General features: G+C 40.7%; 1 protein-coding gene across 2 annotated transcripts in view; it reads left to right on the top strand.

The window, feature by feature from the left end:
• MYO3A (myosin IIIA) overlaps positions 2,178–16,513 on the top strand; it is a 110,385-nt gene continuing 96,049 nt past the window's right edge. For both annotated transcript variants that reach the window (XM_021387868.1, XM_021387869.1), the window contains exons 1-3: positions 2,178–2,259; positions 10,987–11,169; positions 15,800–15,934. In XM_021387868.1, coding sequence (XP_021243543.1) covers positions 11,002–11,169; positions 15,800–15,934 — 303 coding nt within the window. In that variant the 5' untranslated portion in view covers positions 2,178–2,259; positions 10,987–11,001. The remainder of the gene's footprint in view (positions 2,260–10,986; positions 11,170–15,799; positions 15,935–16,513) is intronic.

Genomic DNA, 16,513 nt, shown 5'->3' with positions numbered 1-16,513 from the left:
AAGAAGGGGGAAAGCCAAGGCACAGTAAGATGAAGAAAGGAGAGCAGGAAGGAATGAAGACAACTTGTAAAGGGAAAGGATAAGTGTCGATAGGCTGCATGACACAGGCATGAAGTGATTAATGATGTTCAAAGTTTTCCAGTACAAGCAATGTCTGTTTTTACATGCACACTGCCATTCACTAAGGGCTGATACTCCCTGTTAGTGTGAACAGTGCCCAACTTTATAGGCCTGAGGTTGGTTGTGACTATTACTGGTCTAAGCTAGCAATGGGCTGTCATTATTTATGTATCATTTAGGATAATCAGATTAAATATACACTAGTTTTTGGAAGTTTCTCAGCAATTAATGCAGGAAACCAAAAGTGTGTCAAAAGTGAATTTTTGTCTTTGAGGCCACTTTGACAGAGGAGGGACATAGAGAGCTGGGGGACAGTAACCTCAGCATATGGATAGTGAGCAGCAGTTAAGGTTCACTATGGGCAGGTTATTTTTCAGCCAGCACCTCAGAAAGTAGAAGAGGACATATGAACTGTTCACTGGAATTACTCTCTTTTCTGGCTCCTAAAACTGCATCTGAGCACATATCTTCTAGCTCCCAGCCTCTGGATGCATGGAGAGGTGTGCACCGTCCTTTTTTCTATCTGTATTCCCAAAGAGAGCACTTTAGATCTAACTTCTATCTATCCATCCATCTTTTTGGTGCACTCTGGTTAAGCTTTGGAATGATCAGACGGTTCAACTCTCATGCATGAGATGCACAACCTACAAGCAGGATATGCTAGGTGCTTATACTAACAGCTAAAACCAATGAGAGTTCTGCTCTGGAGAAAAATGGAAAAAATGAAGAAAAAATAAAGGTTTTCATGAAAATTACATTTACAGTTTTTAGTAACACAAGCCTGAAAAATATGGATGCTTTCACAATAAAGGCCATATTCTGACAGTGTTGCCACCGCAATCAGTAAAATGACATTATAAAACTGGAAAGTTAGTTTTGTATTTTTATATGCTCTCAGCCAGAGGAAGACAAAGGTTGTGGAGAGACTGAGCAGTCAGCAATGAAAGGCATTAATAAAGGCAACAGCACCTTAAACTTTTCCTCATAAATTTCTGCCTGCATAACACTGAGCACAGGCTAAAAATGATAGCAATTTTCACACAGAATAGTAAAGAAGTAGTGCTTTAAGGCCTCTTGTTGTTACAGATATTTCACTTTGGATGTTTAGCTCCGGGGTTTGAGAACAAAAGTGTTTCTGTTGATGACTCTCCCAAGGCAAGGAGTATGGCTCCTTGTTCATGTGATTTCTCTGATGCCTGGGAAGGGACAAGCAGCCTTTCCCAACACTGGCACACTCATGTGGTGAGGCCAGCCATGAACTGCATCACCTCTACTCTCATGAAGGATGAAGCAGCTTGAAAGCTGAAACAAGTTTCCTGCCTCAGAGCTGTCTGAAAACAGCCAACTGGTGCAAACATTATTAGAAAAATTGAAGAAGGGAAACTAATTGTAACAGCACAAGTATTCTATAGTTGTGCATTCCCTGGTGTTGACAAGGGGAAGAAGTGCTGAGCTGCTAAGATAGGTGTCTTCTCTACAGTGGATGATGTGGCAGGATTCCTCCAAAACAAAGAGCAACAGCATAGTCAAAAACTGGCTTGTGGATCACACAGAAGCTGTAAAATGTCCATTGCTTCCTAACTTTTGAGAACTTTGTTACTGCCCTCCTCTACCAGTGCTGCACTGCTATCACGTACTCACCTCGCTGCAACAGTTACTAAGGTTAGTTCAGTGCATACACCTGACCCCAATTATTTTTAGTGGACTACCTGAGCCCATGAGGTCCTACAGCACAGTGAGGCTGTCAGTAGATCCAGTGCTACAGCTTGCAGTTTGCCCCTACCAAGTTTGCAGACTTAATGGCCGCCAGGTGCAGCCTGTTTGGAGGCTATGGTCTTCACCTGGACGCGGTGAGCCGGGGGTCCCAGCTGCTGGCGGCCCTGACGCACCGCGGCACGCCCGGGTCGCAGACACCTCGGTGAAGGGGCCGGGCTGGGCCGCTCCATGCCTGGGGCGGGCTGAGTCCCGTCGGCTTTGCCGGCATTGTGGTGGATTATCGGGGCCAACCGCTCATCCGCCGCTGACCCTGAGGCGGCACTGCGGCGGGGCCGGGGAAGCGAGGAGGGCGAAGCCGAGGCAGGGCTGGCGGAGGTGGCGCGACCCCAACTCCCTCAGCGGGGACCGGACGCTGCGTTGAGGGTAATCCCCGGTCTTCGGCTCGGGAGCGGCGGGCGGGGTAGCAGAGGGCCTGGGCCGCTATGTAACGCCGCTCCCGGGGGAGCTGCCCCGCCCCGGGCCTTGGGGGCGGCCCAGCGCCCCGACATGGCGGTCCGGCCCCCGCTGGTGGGGTGGGGCGGGCTGTGCGGCGGTGTGACCGACGGGGGGCTGGCTTGGGGTTGTGCGGCGTTTGTGCTGCTTTGCTGTTGTTAGAAGTTCTGAGGCGCCGGCAGTGAGCGGCTTCACACCGTATGGATTTCTTATGGCCTATATCGTGTTAGAAGGGGAAAATTAAGTGATGTTTTAGCTTTGAAAACAAAGTTCTCTGCTAATATGTATTGATCTGGTGTGTAGTCATTGAAAAATTACTCTCATCTCTTGCAGTGCCTCTGTTCTAGGAGCTGCAAGATGAACTGGGTATGATTCAGTTTGTGATCACTAATGTCAGCACATTACTTCTAGTGGCATGCGGTCCAAATGCAATTTGATAACAACACCATTCCCCTGTCTGTTATTAATCTTGTTTTCCTAACAGTGAGGCCCCTGCATAAATATATTCTGTTGGATGACAATTGCCATGAAAATCTTCAGCTCTCATTTATTTTCGGAATAACAAAGCTTTTAAAATTGGCTATGTAATGCAGTAATTAAATTCAGCATTTTGTTTCCATGTTCTTTCTGTACCCTGTTCTTAAAACTGATGGCTAGCTTTAAAAAGTTGGAATTCTGTACTGACTGCATGTTTGAGCTCTGAAAGATGCTCACCTAGTGGTGAGCCCCTGTGTGTGGAATCAGAATGCAGTGCTTACAGCTCTGGTCAATTTTGTATCCTATTTCTTTAAAAAACTTCCTCTGACAGACTTCAATGAGAACTGCAAACCTTAGCACACAGTAGGACCATTGGTGTTAGTGGAATGGGAGTGGGAATCAGAATATCCTGAGTTGGAAGGGACCCACAAAGATCATTGAGTCCAACCCCTGGCTTCACATATGACCACCCAAAATCCAAACCTCTGTCTGAGATCGTTGTCCAAAGGCTCCTTGAATTCTAGCAGGCTGTTCCATGCCCACCGCCCTCTGGTGCAGAGCCTTTCCCTAACCCCCACCTGCCCCTCCCCTGACACAGCTCCATGCTGTTCCCTCAGGCCCTGTTACTGTTCCCAGAGAGCAGAGCTCAGCGCTGTCTCTGTGCTCCCTGTGAGGAGCTGCCTCCCCTCAGTCTTCTCTGCTCTGGGCTGAGCAAACCCAGGGACCCCAGCTGCTCATCGTACATCTGGGCCTCTACCATCTTCGTAGTCCTCTTTTGAATACTCTTTAATGTCCTTCTTTGTGGTGCCCAAACTGCACCCAGTGCTGGAGGTGAGGCTGCACAGAGCAGAGCAGGCAACCCCTCCCTTGCCCGGTGGCAGTGCTGGGGCTGGTGCCTCCCAGCGCACAGTTGGCCCTTTGGCTGCCAGGGCACACTGCTGGCTCACATTCAACTTGCAATCAACAAGAGCCCCCAGGTCCCTTTCCGCAGGGCTGCTTTCCAGCCTCTCATCCTCCAGTCTGTATATGTATACAGGGTTGCCCCATCCCATGTGCAGAATCCAACGCTTGCTTTTCTTAAGCTTCATGGGGTTAAATGGAAGGGAAGAAAACCAGGGTGGAACCCAACACTAATGTAAACATCCTCCAGCAGTGCCCTCTGAGAGCTTTCAGAGAGTGAGGCAGGCTGGCCAGTTCAGTCTACTGCAAGTCAAATGTCAAGATAGCAGAATGATAATCAGCAGATGAAATGTCAGTGTGGACACCCAATATGCATTTATCAATAGAAGGAGATCAGGTACCAATGCATGCACAGTGCTGTTTCTCTACTGCGTGTAGAAGTTTTACTAAGGTCAAGGAGACCAGAGGCATCAAATTTCTCTGAAGGCTGTCTTGCTTTGATGGGAAGTTGTTGCTGGATAACAGTCAGCAAAGGGAAGCATGTTTATTAGAAACAGCAGAAGCATTTACCTGACTCTTCAGAGAGTGAGCACTAGAAGTTGTGCTCAGAAGTGGATCAAATTCTTCCTTGAGCAGCCCTAAAGTTAACGTTGTCACAGAGTTATCTCTAGGTCTATCTCTGTCCATGATGGGGGGACGTCAGGCCCACAGGACCACCGGCCTGGAAAAAAGAAGGGGAAAAAAAAGGGTGTCAGCGGTTTACAGGCTGGTTTGGCCCTGGTCCAGTGACTAATCAGGCAGGGGATTTGTGGACCTACACCCTGGGAAAGGGGAAGGGGGGAAAGAGGAGGGAGATAGTAGATGGATCTAAAAAAAAACAGTGGTGATGATCTGAGGAGGAACGTTAATTTACTAAATATGATATCAGAATGCAAGATAACACAATACAACACAATACAATTGGAATTGAGGCCAAAAAAATCAAACAAAATGAGAGAGTGTCCAAAACCGAAGGCCTTACTCTGAAGCTGCAGGTGAAAACAGTAGGGGAGCACGCTCTTGCTGGCAGCGAACAAAGAGGGGGTCCCCTGACCTGCAAGGAGCTCCACATTTTCCCTCTGAGCACAAAGTCCTCTGGGGTATGCCACTGCTCCTCCCCCCCCTCCGAGAACCAGGCACCCAGGAACTGGCAGTCCATGGAACCGGAGCATCAGCTCTTTAACTACCAGTGCTTTACATGATGTTATGATGTGGAATACTGACAACAACAAAAAATCACAAAACCATGACACATGACACTTAGAACTGTGCTCAGGAAATACAATGCCTGAGATTAAGCTAAATTATCACCCCTCCAGATGCTGTAAAGTGACCATTTATTTCAACAATAATTTGGTGTTCAGTTGTTGGGTTCAAAGATTGCTTGGCAATGTCATTGTACAGTCTTGCATCTTCTGTGCATGATCAGAAAACATCCAAGACTGGCAGCTTTCAGGGGGTGAGATGTGGCTGGCTTGCTGTTTTCCTGACTGTAGCATGCAGCTGATAATCTTTTTGTCAGTTCTCAAACTATAACTCTGTTTCCAGCAGTTAAATAGAATATGATTCATTTCACCTATCATCTACTTCTGAAACTGGATGACTGGGTTCCTATTGTAGTTAATGAAGATTTAGCCAGTATAATCAGTGGAGTCTGGAGAGCAAGTCTTATGCTAAAGTTGTTGGCAACCAGGTCAGGTGAATCAATTTTTGATAGTTTTGACCAGGTCTAAAATGGGATTTTAGTGCTTACATTAGGTTCCATCAGGTATATTGAACACGTGTCAAGTTAGTTGAAACCCTGCTATTTTGTCTTTCTTAGCTGTGTAAGCACACAGCTGCTTTGTATTCCTCATCTGCCATAGTAGGGCAGTAGCAGGGACCTACTGCAAGGCATCTAACTTTCTTATCTCTTAGAGCAGAGATAAAAAGCCTCTTGTCACAAAACTGTCACCTCTCAGTATGGAATATGTTTAGATATCAGTCTGTTGAAAAGATGGACTTACATTTATTTTTCCAAATAATGAATAAATAATAATAATGTTTATCTCTGAATAGTAAAAGCTGTTGTCCAAAACCACAAAATTGGTGGCATTGCTTAGCTAAAGCAGCAGTCAAAGCTTTTTTGCTACAACTCAGCTTGTTGATAGGATGTTATGTGTTTCCCCTCTAGGAAGTATTTTTCAGATGACAGTTTTTCAGTTCTGGGAGAACTCTGTGGAGTGTGTAGAACAGAAAGTAGTGAGCAAACTGATACACAGTCAAAGAGAATAATTTGGGTAGACACATGGATAATCCAAAACATATAAAATCATGCAAAAATGTGTGAGGTTCTTTAGTTTCAAAATCAAGTTGTAGTCTTAAGAATACTCAGCTTTTGACAAAAGAAGTTTAAAAAAAAAAAAACAAAACAATGCTCACAGTGAGCTTAGACTTAACTGTAGTTCCCATTCATATATTTGTTTCATCGTGAGCAAAACTGGAGGCCGAGTATCCCACTTATTTAGTGGGAGAAATATTGGGCTTTCAGGAGCAAAACTTAGTCTTTGAATGTTGGATGAGATGGTGTGCTGTGTAAGTGGCATTTTACAGCTACATTTATACTAATGTCTACTATACATTTATACTAATTCAGGATCTGAGCTGCAATCTGTGTTCATGGTTGAACAATCCAATAATTTGGCCATTTATCTAGAAAGCACTAGGTGTTAGCTTGATGAATAGTATATTGTAGCATCATGCTCCTAATTTGTCTTAGGAATTCTGTGCAGCAACCATTAACTTCCTTATTAAAAATGTTTTGTCTGCGTAGGCTTGAACTCATGAAGTAAGAGGAAGCGTGCTGCGAAATTTTATTGTGCTATTGCATCAAGTTTTCCAAGGCCGCATTGTGCATGGTGCTTAATACCAGACCAAGGTAGTGTTTGCAATGAGAGTAATGTGGACAAAAAAATGAGATCAAAGACTACCTCAGATGTTGTATTTTCAATTGAATCAGTGAGGTGGTGGTTCTCATTTTCAAGACGAGTAAATAGAGGATTTTTGGTAGCCTGGAGACAATATGCTGATAAGATCCTTAAGGTTGTATTTATTTTAGTCATAAGCAAATAGATGCTTGCTTTGTTAATCATCTAGGCACTCCTAATGGAGAAAAGTGAGGAGTGGTGCAACTCTTGTTTTATCTGCTCCTTATGGAACAAGTTCATAAGCTTCATCTAAGTGAGATGGAGGTGCATTCAGAAACTGTTTGGGGGGATGGTGGAAAGAAGTTGCAAGCTTGCACTGAATGAAACAGTGACAAACTTAGTGGGCTGAAATATGAAAATTCTTGATACTTCTTGATACTAAAAATATTTGGCTGAGTTGTAGCATTCATGAAATTCAGGCTCTGTTGTGCTTGCAGCCCAGGTTGCAGAAGCAAAAGCTACTGCTTATTCCCACTTGGCACCATCATCTGTAATGCTCCGTGGCCTTCACCATAAACCCCTCAGCAGTGTAATAAATGTGTTTTGCTGGATTACCATTGTAGCAATCTGACGGTCCACAGGAGATATGCAGGGTTCTTCATGAGGCTGCCACTTCCTGTCCCACTCCAAACTAGCTAGACACTGAAAAGGATGAGAATTCAGTGATCTACCGCCTTTGATATGGAATGGAGCATTCCTGGATATCTCCAGCATCTGGGCTGATGTCTGCTGCATTGTATGTACTTTTGATACCACCTATGAAGCTAAAAATCATATAAAGCTGGCTTATTTGAAAAAATCTCTCCCAATTCATTGTTGTAACTGTGATAAACACGGCACTGACACCACATCACCACCATTACCACCAAAAAAAACCAAAAAGCAAACAAAGAAACGAGCCCACAACCAACCAAAAAAACCACCTTGACATTGGCTTGCTGCCATGGAATTCCTTGAACTATTTTTTTGTTTGTTTTGATTCTAAAGGCCCTGAATTTAGTCACTTTCTGAGCATACCAGAGGCATTTTCAAGGATTTTTATGAGAGTACATTCCTAGCTCAGAAGTTTGGATTACATCATAAGCTGTTTTTGAAGTAAATTTTTAATAGTGAGGAGTTTGATAAATTACCCAGTTATTGGAGCATCCAGAAGTATTCCAGAGATAGCCCTATTTATTGCTGAAAAATGAAATTATATCATTATCAGCTGTCTCAACTTCACTGAGATGTAATAAAACATTGTTCATTTTGTTCAAGAACAGAACACTTGAAATCATTCTATTTAATATATTTTAATAACAGAAATGGAAGCTAAACAATTTATCTGCATGTGCTTGTTCACAATAACTTATTCAAGTCATGATTTTGAAGCTGCAAATCAAAAGAAGAAGGATTATGCTGAATAATTCTTTCTGGAATAGTAGTCTTAAATTATTGCACAGAGGCAGTTATTGAATGTACTATTGGTAAGTATGCTCTGGCTTTTCTTAAGACAAGAAAACGTGTAACTGGTCTGATTTGTGGAGGAAAATGCCAACACATGACAGTGACTCAAGCAGTGTTTGCTGGTAGCTGATAACATCTGCAGGGCCATATTTCTGCAGCCCTCTAACAGTTCTTGTACTGGTCTCTGCAACCAAACATGCACTCCATACGGGGAGCCAATTGGTTTAAGCTGCATTCTGTGAATGTATAGGGAATTAATGAAGGCTGGGGAGTCAGCTGAATCCGCCAGTTTTGAATGTGCCCTTTGGTGTGAAACCCATGTGCGGAAGAGTGCACCTTTGATTTAAGGATGTGTTTTGAGGTTCAGAGCATCAGTTTCCTGCATTGGCTCTGAAACCAGCTATATATGTGAATCTGATCTTTGAATTCCTCCATCTTCAGTACTGTTTTCTGAAAGGAGAGAAATGATTTTTCCTTTTGCAACTTCTGTGTTTGTCCTTTAAGCTGTCTGGATGGGGAATGCATGCTGTGTGTTCTTGCAAACATAGCAGGGCCTAAATTCTGATGTAAAACTATGTATTCTGTAGAAAATGTTTTGGAGTATGTCTACATACAAATTGATATGGATATCTTGGTTCTTGTGAAGGTGCCCATTTGTTGCTCTCCACCTTTTTCCCCCCAAAAAATTCAAATAGGGATTGAGTATTCAGTAAAACCTTAGGCAAACAGTTGACTTTATTCTAAAAAGTAAAGGTCAGACAGAATTTTAGATAAAACTTGTTTGTTTCCTGGGAAAAAAAAAATTCTCTGCCTGGAAATGGTAGAGCTCTCAAGGCACGGATAAATAGTAGGCATGAGCTAGGAAGGTAATGCTTTAGGGAGAGACTGGAATCAATCTCCTGAATGGCTTTTCTGTACAGGAATACCTGGGGGAAGTATGGATAGAAGGAGAGAAGAAATTTTTAATCTAGAATACAAATTTGGGGATTTGCAAATTAGCTTTCCACCTCTTCATTTTCTGCCATTGCTTTGACATTAACTTGGATTTGTGTTAAGGGATATTGTATTGTGAGAGATAAAAGTAGGTCATTTTGCTCCTGCAACCCTTGAAATCAAGGTGCTGGGCAAGAGTCACATATTACTCCACTTTACTTCATGAGCTGACATAGAGGTTGGTAATAGTCATGTTTATTGAAAAGAAGGAGAAAAAAAGGAGGGAGTTAGGGGGGAGAGGAGAAAACCCTATCTTCTGTGTGATTAGCAAGCTAATCAGCCAAGAGTAGAACAATGGAAAGAATCCTGAACCTCAGGTTCCCCAGGAGACCTAGAAAACTTGTCTGAATGTGTGACACGCCAATATTCATATGAGGTAATTTAAAGAGCTGGAGCAATGTATGTTTGTGCAGCAGTCCATTTCAGCTGCCTCTGGGGGGGTGGACGTTCTGCATTTATAATGCAGTGATATGGTTATATGAACAAGCAGATGGATAAAGAAGGATGTCTAGTATGCTGGAAGCCACAGAGGAAGTTGAAATTGAAGGCATTCTGTTCATTGTCAAAAAAGTACCATATAGCAGCATTTCTGCAACTGAAGTAATAAGATATCCATTGCTTTGTGTATAGATTTATGCTGCTGACTTGAAAAATTCCCAGATAATTACACAGATAAAATACTCTTAAAACAGGCTACAAAGTTCTAAAAATTAGTATATGAAAATGATTCTCCCTTAGTAAAGCTTGAGTCAGTCCTGTTCTCTGCCTCTTTCACTTTTTTGGTCTTGGCTCTAATGCTGGGAATATGAGAACATCATTTTTAATATATCTATACTGGGTTAAGTGGTAAAGGTAGAGGGTTCTTTTTGTTTGGTTGTCTTGTTTTGGTTTTGAACGCTGTAGGTGCTGTATAGTAGGTATAAATCACATGCTAGTGAATTGTATCCACCACTGACTAGGGCATAGGTATAACGTTTCCTGTGCAGTATGTAAAATAGGTGTAATGAAAGTACATCAGTAAGTGCATTTTCCATGACTCTGAATGCTTGCTTGTCAGAAGACCGTAACATTGTGGAAAGATCTGCTGCTATTTGGCCTTATGAGTTCTGTACAAAAATTCAAATGTTCAGATTAGGATTCATCAGGATTTTATGTAGCAGTGAGCTTGACTCCCGCTGTCCTACCCTGTAGAAAAATTCCAGAATGACATTTTAGTTTCGTTATGGGAAAGCTTGTAGTGACTAGTTATAGAGGGAGACCTTATCACTCTCTATAACTACCTGAAGGGAGGTTGTAGTGAGCTGGGGGTCGGCCTCTTCTCTCTTGTAACTAGTGACAGGACGAGGGGGAATGGCCTCAAGTTGCGCCAGGGGAGATTTAGGCTGGACATTAGGAAAAACTACTTTTCTGAAAGAGTGGTCAGGCGCTGGAATGGGCTGCCCAGGGAGGTGGTTGAGTCACCGTCCCTGGAGGTGTTCAAGAAACGTTTAGATATAGCATTGAGAGACATAGTTTAGTGGGGTTATTGGTGGTAGGTGGATGGTTGGACTGGATGATCTTGTAGGTCTTTTCCAACCTAGCTAATTCTATGATTCTGTGACTTCACTCAAGCTTCAAATTAGTACTAACGACCATTTGAATTTCCCTTTATTTGGTGCTGTATTGAAAGCCTGTATTAAGTGCAGCTTTTCTTGTTTCTTATTCAGTGCAAGCACGCTTTGTGTAAAAACATTTCTGGTGTTTGAGACTGGAACGTGTATTTCATTTCTTATTTGTAGGAAACTAATTGTGAATGATCATTTATTCTCTGAACATGGAAAATTTCCCTTTTTCCTAGGACTCATCATTTGAGATGCTTCCGTTGACCGGGAAAACAATAATATTTGATAGTTTTCCTGACCCTTCAGATACCTGGGAAATAATTGAGACTATTGGCAAAGGAACTTATGGAAAAGTTTTCAAGGTATTAAATAAGAAAAATGGCAGCAAAGCAGCAGTCAAAATCTTGGATCCTGTTCATGTAAGTTACTTAAATTGCTTAGGGTTTTTTTGCTTATTTGATTGTAATTGAATTTGTTATGTGGCCTTTTTTTCTTTCCAATCTTTATAGATTGTTTGCATTAGTATTGAAAGCTTCAGCCTGCTAACTGAAATGTAATTTCTGTTACTTTTACTTTCAGTTTCCCCTTGCTTGTATTTTAATTTCAGCGACAGATCTGCTTTTTTTCCTTCCAGTTAGTAGGAGTCTTAGCTTCTTATATTTTTAATTGTGTTCCTTTTCCTCCTTTCCACACACTAGCGAGAAAGTTATGTATTTTTAAGTGCCTTGGATGTATCTTCAAACATCTATTTTGAGCGTGTGCTTTCAGCTGGATCACATGCTAGGAGTGACACTTTAAAAATAAAACTGCTTACTTTATGATTATTGTTATTGTTGGTTCTACATTTTCAGAATGTGCCACACTGTGTAGATATCACAGAAGAATCCATTTTTTTTCATACAGAAAATGCAAAGGCAGTAGCTCCTGCACACAAAGCACCAGGTGACCATGGTTTTGTATTCTGTAGCTGACACTTGGGCAGCAGATTAATGCTCTGTGAGGAAGAATGTTAATCTGGTTCATAAAGGTGGGCCCGCTGACTTTGGTGGTATGGTGTGTGGCGTGAGATCTTTCTGGAGAACACTAACCTGCTAGGAAGGACAAGGAGCTATTCGTTTTTCAGGTGGTTCCTTTGAGCTTATCTTTTGCACTCTCAAGATATTGTTACAGTTTTATCAGGCTCCTAGGTCTCAAATGGCAGATGCTGCTCTGTGGTTTGTCCAGAATCTGCAACAAACTGCAGACTGCATAGCAGCAAGGACTGTAGCAGCAAGAGAGGATGTTTCTCCTTCTAACTACAGTCTGGCTCTGTGACCTACGTCTTACACTTTCACATGATGTAAGTGCTTCCATTGCACAGTTCTCTGGGGCAACTGGAGAAGAACACTTCATGCTGTGTGAAACACTGCAGTTTTGGAGCTGTACAGCCACACAGGGCTTTGTCTACTCCTATATATCACACAATGTCAAAATACGTTCCTGTGGCCTTTAAGTCCATGAAAACTTTGTGAAAATTTGCTGTCATGCTTTATCATTTTGTTTCCTGTTGATCTGCTTCAGATCAGTATGCTTTCAATGAAGCAAAAGGAGGCTCATCTCAGTGCAATACCATCTACCTCTCCTAAAATAAACAAAAGAACCTTGCAAAGGCCAAGCAAAACGGATCTTGGTGAATTCAGATGCATTGGAAACTCTATTTTGGACTCTGTTGTTTTTTGTAAACAAGGTTCTTGTGCTTACAATGAATAGGCAGGGCTTTCTTGCAGTTGGTATTCATGTAAGTGCTGGTATGGCAGGAAATGTTCCCATTTTAATCTATTTCACGTATGTTCAGAAATAGATCTTAATGGGTAACTGGTTCTGTCAAGGATTACTGAAAGGAACTGGGGAAACTTTCAATGTGTACACTTTAGAGGTTGTAAGAAAAGGGTGCAAGATGAAAACTGTGAACAAGTAGTGGAAGTAAAGATGATTCTAAAGGAAGGAGATACAGATTCATTAGGAGATTAGTAGAATGTGAAGAAGTCCGAAAAAAATAAAAACAGTGGGTACAGATGCAACATAAGAAACTGAAGGAAGAGAAAGGCATAACTGTTGAAAACAAATTAATTGCTTTAATGAAAAAATGGATTTTAAAGTTCTGTTTTCTTGCTGTTTCTTACATAAAAGTATTTAGTTTTCTTCTTGATCAGTTGAAATTCTTAAACTTTTGCTCATTTCAGCTACTGAAAACCCAAAAGTTGTCACTCAGACTTCCTATAAACTGAGAATGTTCAGCTGGAAATGTTGAGAAATTTGCTTTTCAGCACACCTCTGATATTATTAAAAAAAAAAAAAAAGCATTTACTTTTATTAGAATTCTAGTTTTGCTTTAAAACTACATTTTTGTTCTATCAAATTTTCTCATGGACTTTTTTTGTTACCTGTAATTAAAGGTGTGTTTTTCAGTGTGCAAACAGGTGAGCTGAGGGTACTGATACATAGTGGAAAGCCAGTAATGCATCGAAGTGCAAGACTTGAACTCTTGACTTAATATATTCTTTTTATGCTAAGAACAGTATTCTTCTCTTTCCCCTCCTATTTATAGGAGGTCTGAAGTAGCTGATGTACCTCCATGTTAGTAATAAAATGGCAATCCAATACTAGAAATAGTGAAACTAGACCTTTTTGTTTAAACTGAAAGTATTAGTAATGGCTGCAGAGGGAGCCATTGCAAAGAAGAAAAAGGTACTCTATCTATTTTCTTTAATTTTTACAATTTTTTTTTCTTTAAAGACAGTTGCAGAGTAGTGCAGCATTAGAAGTGGACTGAAGATAGAGCAAAAAAAAAAGTGCTTTCGTATTACTCAAATTATATTTCCAAATTAAACTAAGAAACAATGTTATTGTAGATAATGTGGAACTGAAGTAAACTTTTCACGTTTAATCCTTTTAGAGCTTTCTGATTCTTTGTGTTGAATAACAGCTCAGATTTTTGAAACTGAAACAAAAAAGTGAAGTTGTTGAAATGATAATAGATGAAGGTGGAACTGAGAACAATCTTAGTCTTGTCCTTAGGGCTATAAGTAAGCGCCACTGTACATTAAGACTCTTAGCCATTATTTTACATCTAAGTTTACATGAAATTATTCCCTTTGCCATTTCTAGAAGAGTCACTCCCTTTGGCTATGTTTCATGTAGGTAAATATGTTAAATTCAACAAAATATATCAAGTTCGCTTCTTTCCTTAAATGTAGAGGAAGATTTTTCTTTTTAGTATGCACAGAATGAATATTCATTTCATTCTCTCTTTTCATTTCTCCTCATAATGGTAAAAATCTTATAAAATCTGAGTACGCCTCAGGAGACAGAAATCTCTATTAAATCACAGTAGGACAGCGGGCTAATTCTCTTCCAATTTTCCCAAGGCAGCTAGAGCTATTGTATGTTTTGCGTGTAGTTGTTTGGGCTTGACTTTTTTTTTTCTTTTCGATTTGTCCTTTTGCTTTTGCCAGATGCAGTCTCTCTCGTTCCTTCTTATCTTCCACTCTCTTCCTTTTCTTCCCTCTGCCTCTTTCAGTACTTTGGTTGCTTCTTCCTTCCTTTTTTTTTTTTTTTTAAAAATAATTGACCATGTTCTATGTTGTGCAAATGGGGAAAATCACTTAATCTGTCTTCTTTTGAAAGCGAGGAGAAAAATTCTGCTGTTTTTTAGCTGCTCCAATTTAAAAAAAAAAAAAAAAAAAACTCCTCATGAGAAGATTTATTCTTGTAATCCAAGTATGGGATTTTATAGCCTAATTCCTGAAGATACTGGTGACAAGGACAGTTGTCTGAGACTAGTTAAAAAAATAAAAAAATAGCCAAAGGCTAATGTGAGGAACTTGGATTTAGTGTTGGAGAGACCTGTATAAGAAACAAGTGTGCTAACTCCTCCTAGAAACAGGTGTGCTTGGTTGTGAAGTAAATGAGATGATTCTCATTCATTAGGACTACAAAGCATTCATTTGGTGGAGATGAGGTAGGTGAGAAAGATTTTTGGCTTTTTGTTGATAGGAGGTCCATTTGCTTGGACAGTGGAGTTCACAGGTAGCTTTCTTCTACAGTTTGTCATTTCTGTGTGTGTGAATAGCAAATTGTATTAAAAATGTGTTCAGTCTGGGAGCAGGCATGCTAACAACATTTTATTAAGATTTAAACAACGCTGGAGGAAAATGACTTCAGCTATTTTGCCACTAACTGTGGCCAAGGTGGACTACATATTTTCTCAGTATGAGTAAAACAATATGATAGTATCCGTCATTGAGCTCTTTCAGTGCTCACATGGAGGGGATTACTTGTGTTGTTCAGTGTTTGTAGTTGCAAGCATCCATATGTGGCCTGAAAGGTGTTGCATAACTTCTAGAGCATCTGCGAACAAACCTCGTTCTCGTCTCTCACCTCCAAGTGGTCTTCTCCCAGCATGTAAGAAACCTGAGGTCTGATTAAAAAATAGAAAAATCTGACCAAAAAGCCACTACTCAGCTATAGAGATCATGTATGTCACCAATTTCTATGACAGAAGAAAATGAGAAAAATTCCAAGCTGATTCCAAGAAGTGGAATGATCAGTAGGTAAGATGTGGCTGCAGTCATACTTGTTTGAGCCTGGAGGGTCGTGAGGTGGTTCCAGCTGCACCATGTCTGACTGGGGATAGCCTAGGGATTGGAGGAGTAACTGCTGATTGCCCAAAGCATCTGTATGCTCTCCCCAAAACTTGTCAGCTTGCTTCTACACACTTGGGGGTTGCCCTGGCTTCACCTCGAAATGCTCTTTGCCCTTTCTTCTCCGGGCTCCTCTGCCATGCCCCATATGTTTGTTAGTTGAAACTGGTCAAGACCAAGGCAAAAGCACAACTTGTATCAAGGAAACAGAACCAAGCTTTGTAGACCTGCAAATGGTAAATCAATACTTACATATTTTTTTCTTTTCGTTATTTCAAATGCAATTTGAAGAGCCTGAAAATCTTTTTTTTTTTTAACAGATATGATTATTTATTTACTGCTTTGTATTTCTCATTTGTGACACTAGGATATTGATGAAGAAATTGAAGCTGAGTACAACATTTTGAAAGCTTTATCTGATCATCCCAATGTAGTCAAATTCTATGGCATGTACTACAAGAAAGATGTGAAAAATGGAGACCAGCTTTGGCTTGTTCTCGAGGTAAATAATTTGAAAAAAAAATAGTGTTTTCTTCAAGTAAGGATTCCCATGTTGAATATGAGCTCAGTGAATGAAATGAAAGTTGTTTGATGTCTCCTTAGAGTGGTTGCCTGTGAAGTGATGAATACTGGTCTTGTCAGTGTTGATGAATTAATGATCTCTCCTGATTTCAGCATTCTTATATTTTATGGTATATTTATACTGGTAGTGTTATGTCTTCAAAATAAGGCTATAAAAGCTAATAAGACTTAATAAGATTTGCTACAATCTTTTTTTTGGTGAAAAGTGTGTTGTGGAAATCTTCCTCTTGAAGAATTTGTTTAAATATGACTAAGGTATGATATAATGATTGATGTAACCACTATAATGAATTTTGTTCTAAATAAGCAGAAGAAATTAATTACAGGTATTTTTTTGTTCACATAAATGCACAAGTAGACAAGGCAAGTGAACTAAGGCAGTAGTCTGTTCTACTTGCCAAATATCGCTGGAAATGGAATGAGAGTAAGACAATGGCTGTAATTTGTGATTCCATCTTTAAGTCTTTAATTTGACTAGTCTAAGAGCAAGAAAGTTGAT

This window comes from Numida meleagris, chromosome 2 (genome assembly GCF_002078875.1).
Source record: "Numida meleagris isolate 19003 breed g44 Domestic line chromosome 2, NumMel1.0, whole genome shotgun sequence".
Classification (NCBI taxonomy): domain Eukaryota; kingdom Metazoa; phylum Chordata; class Aves; order Galliformes; family Numididae; genus Numida; species Numida meleagris.
The sequence above is the reverse complement of the archived record's forward strand: the minus strand, read 5'-3'. Positions and strand labels throughout refer to the sequence as shown.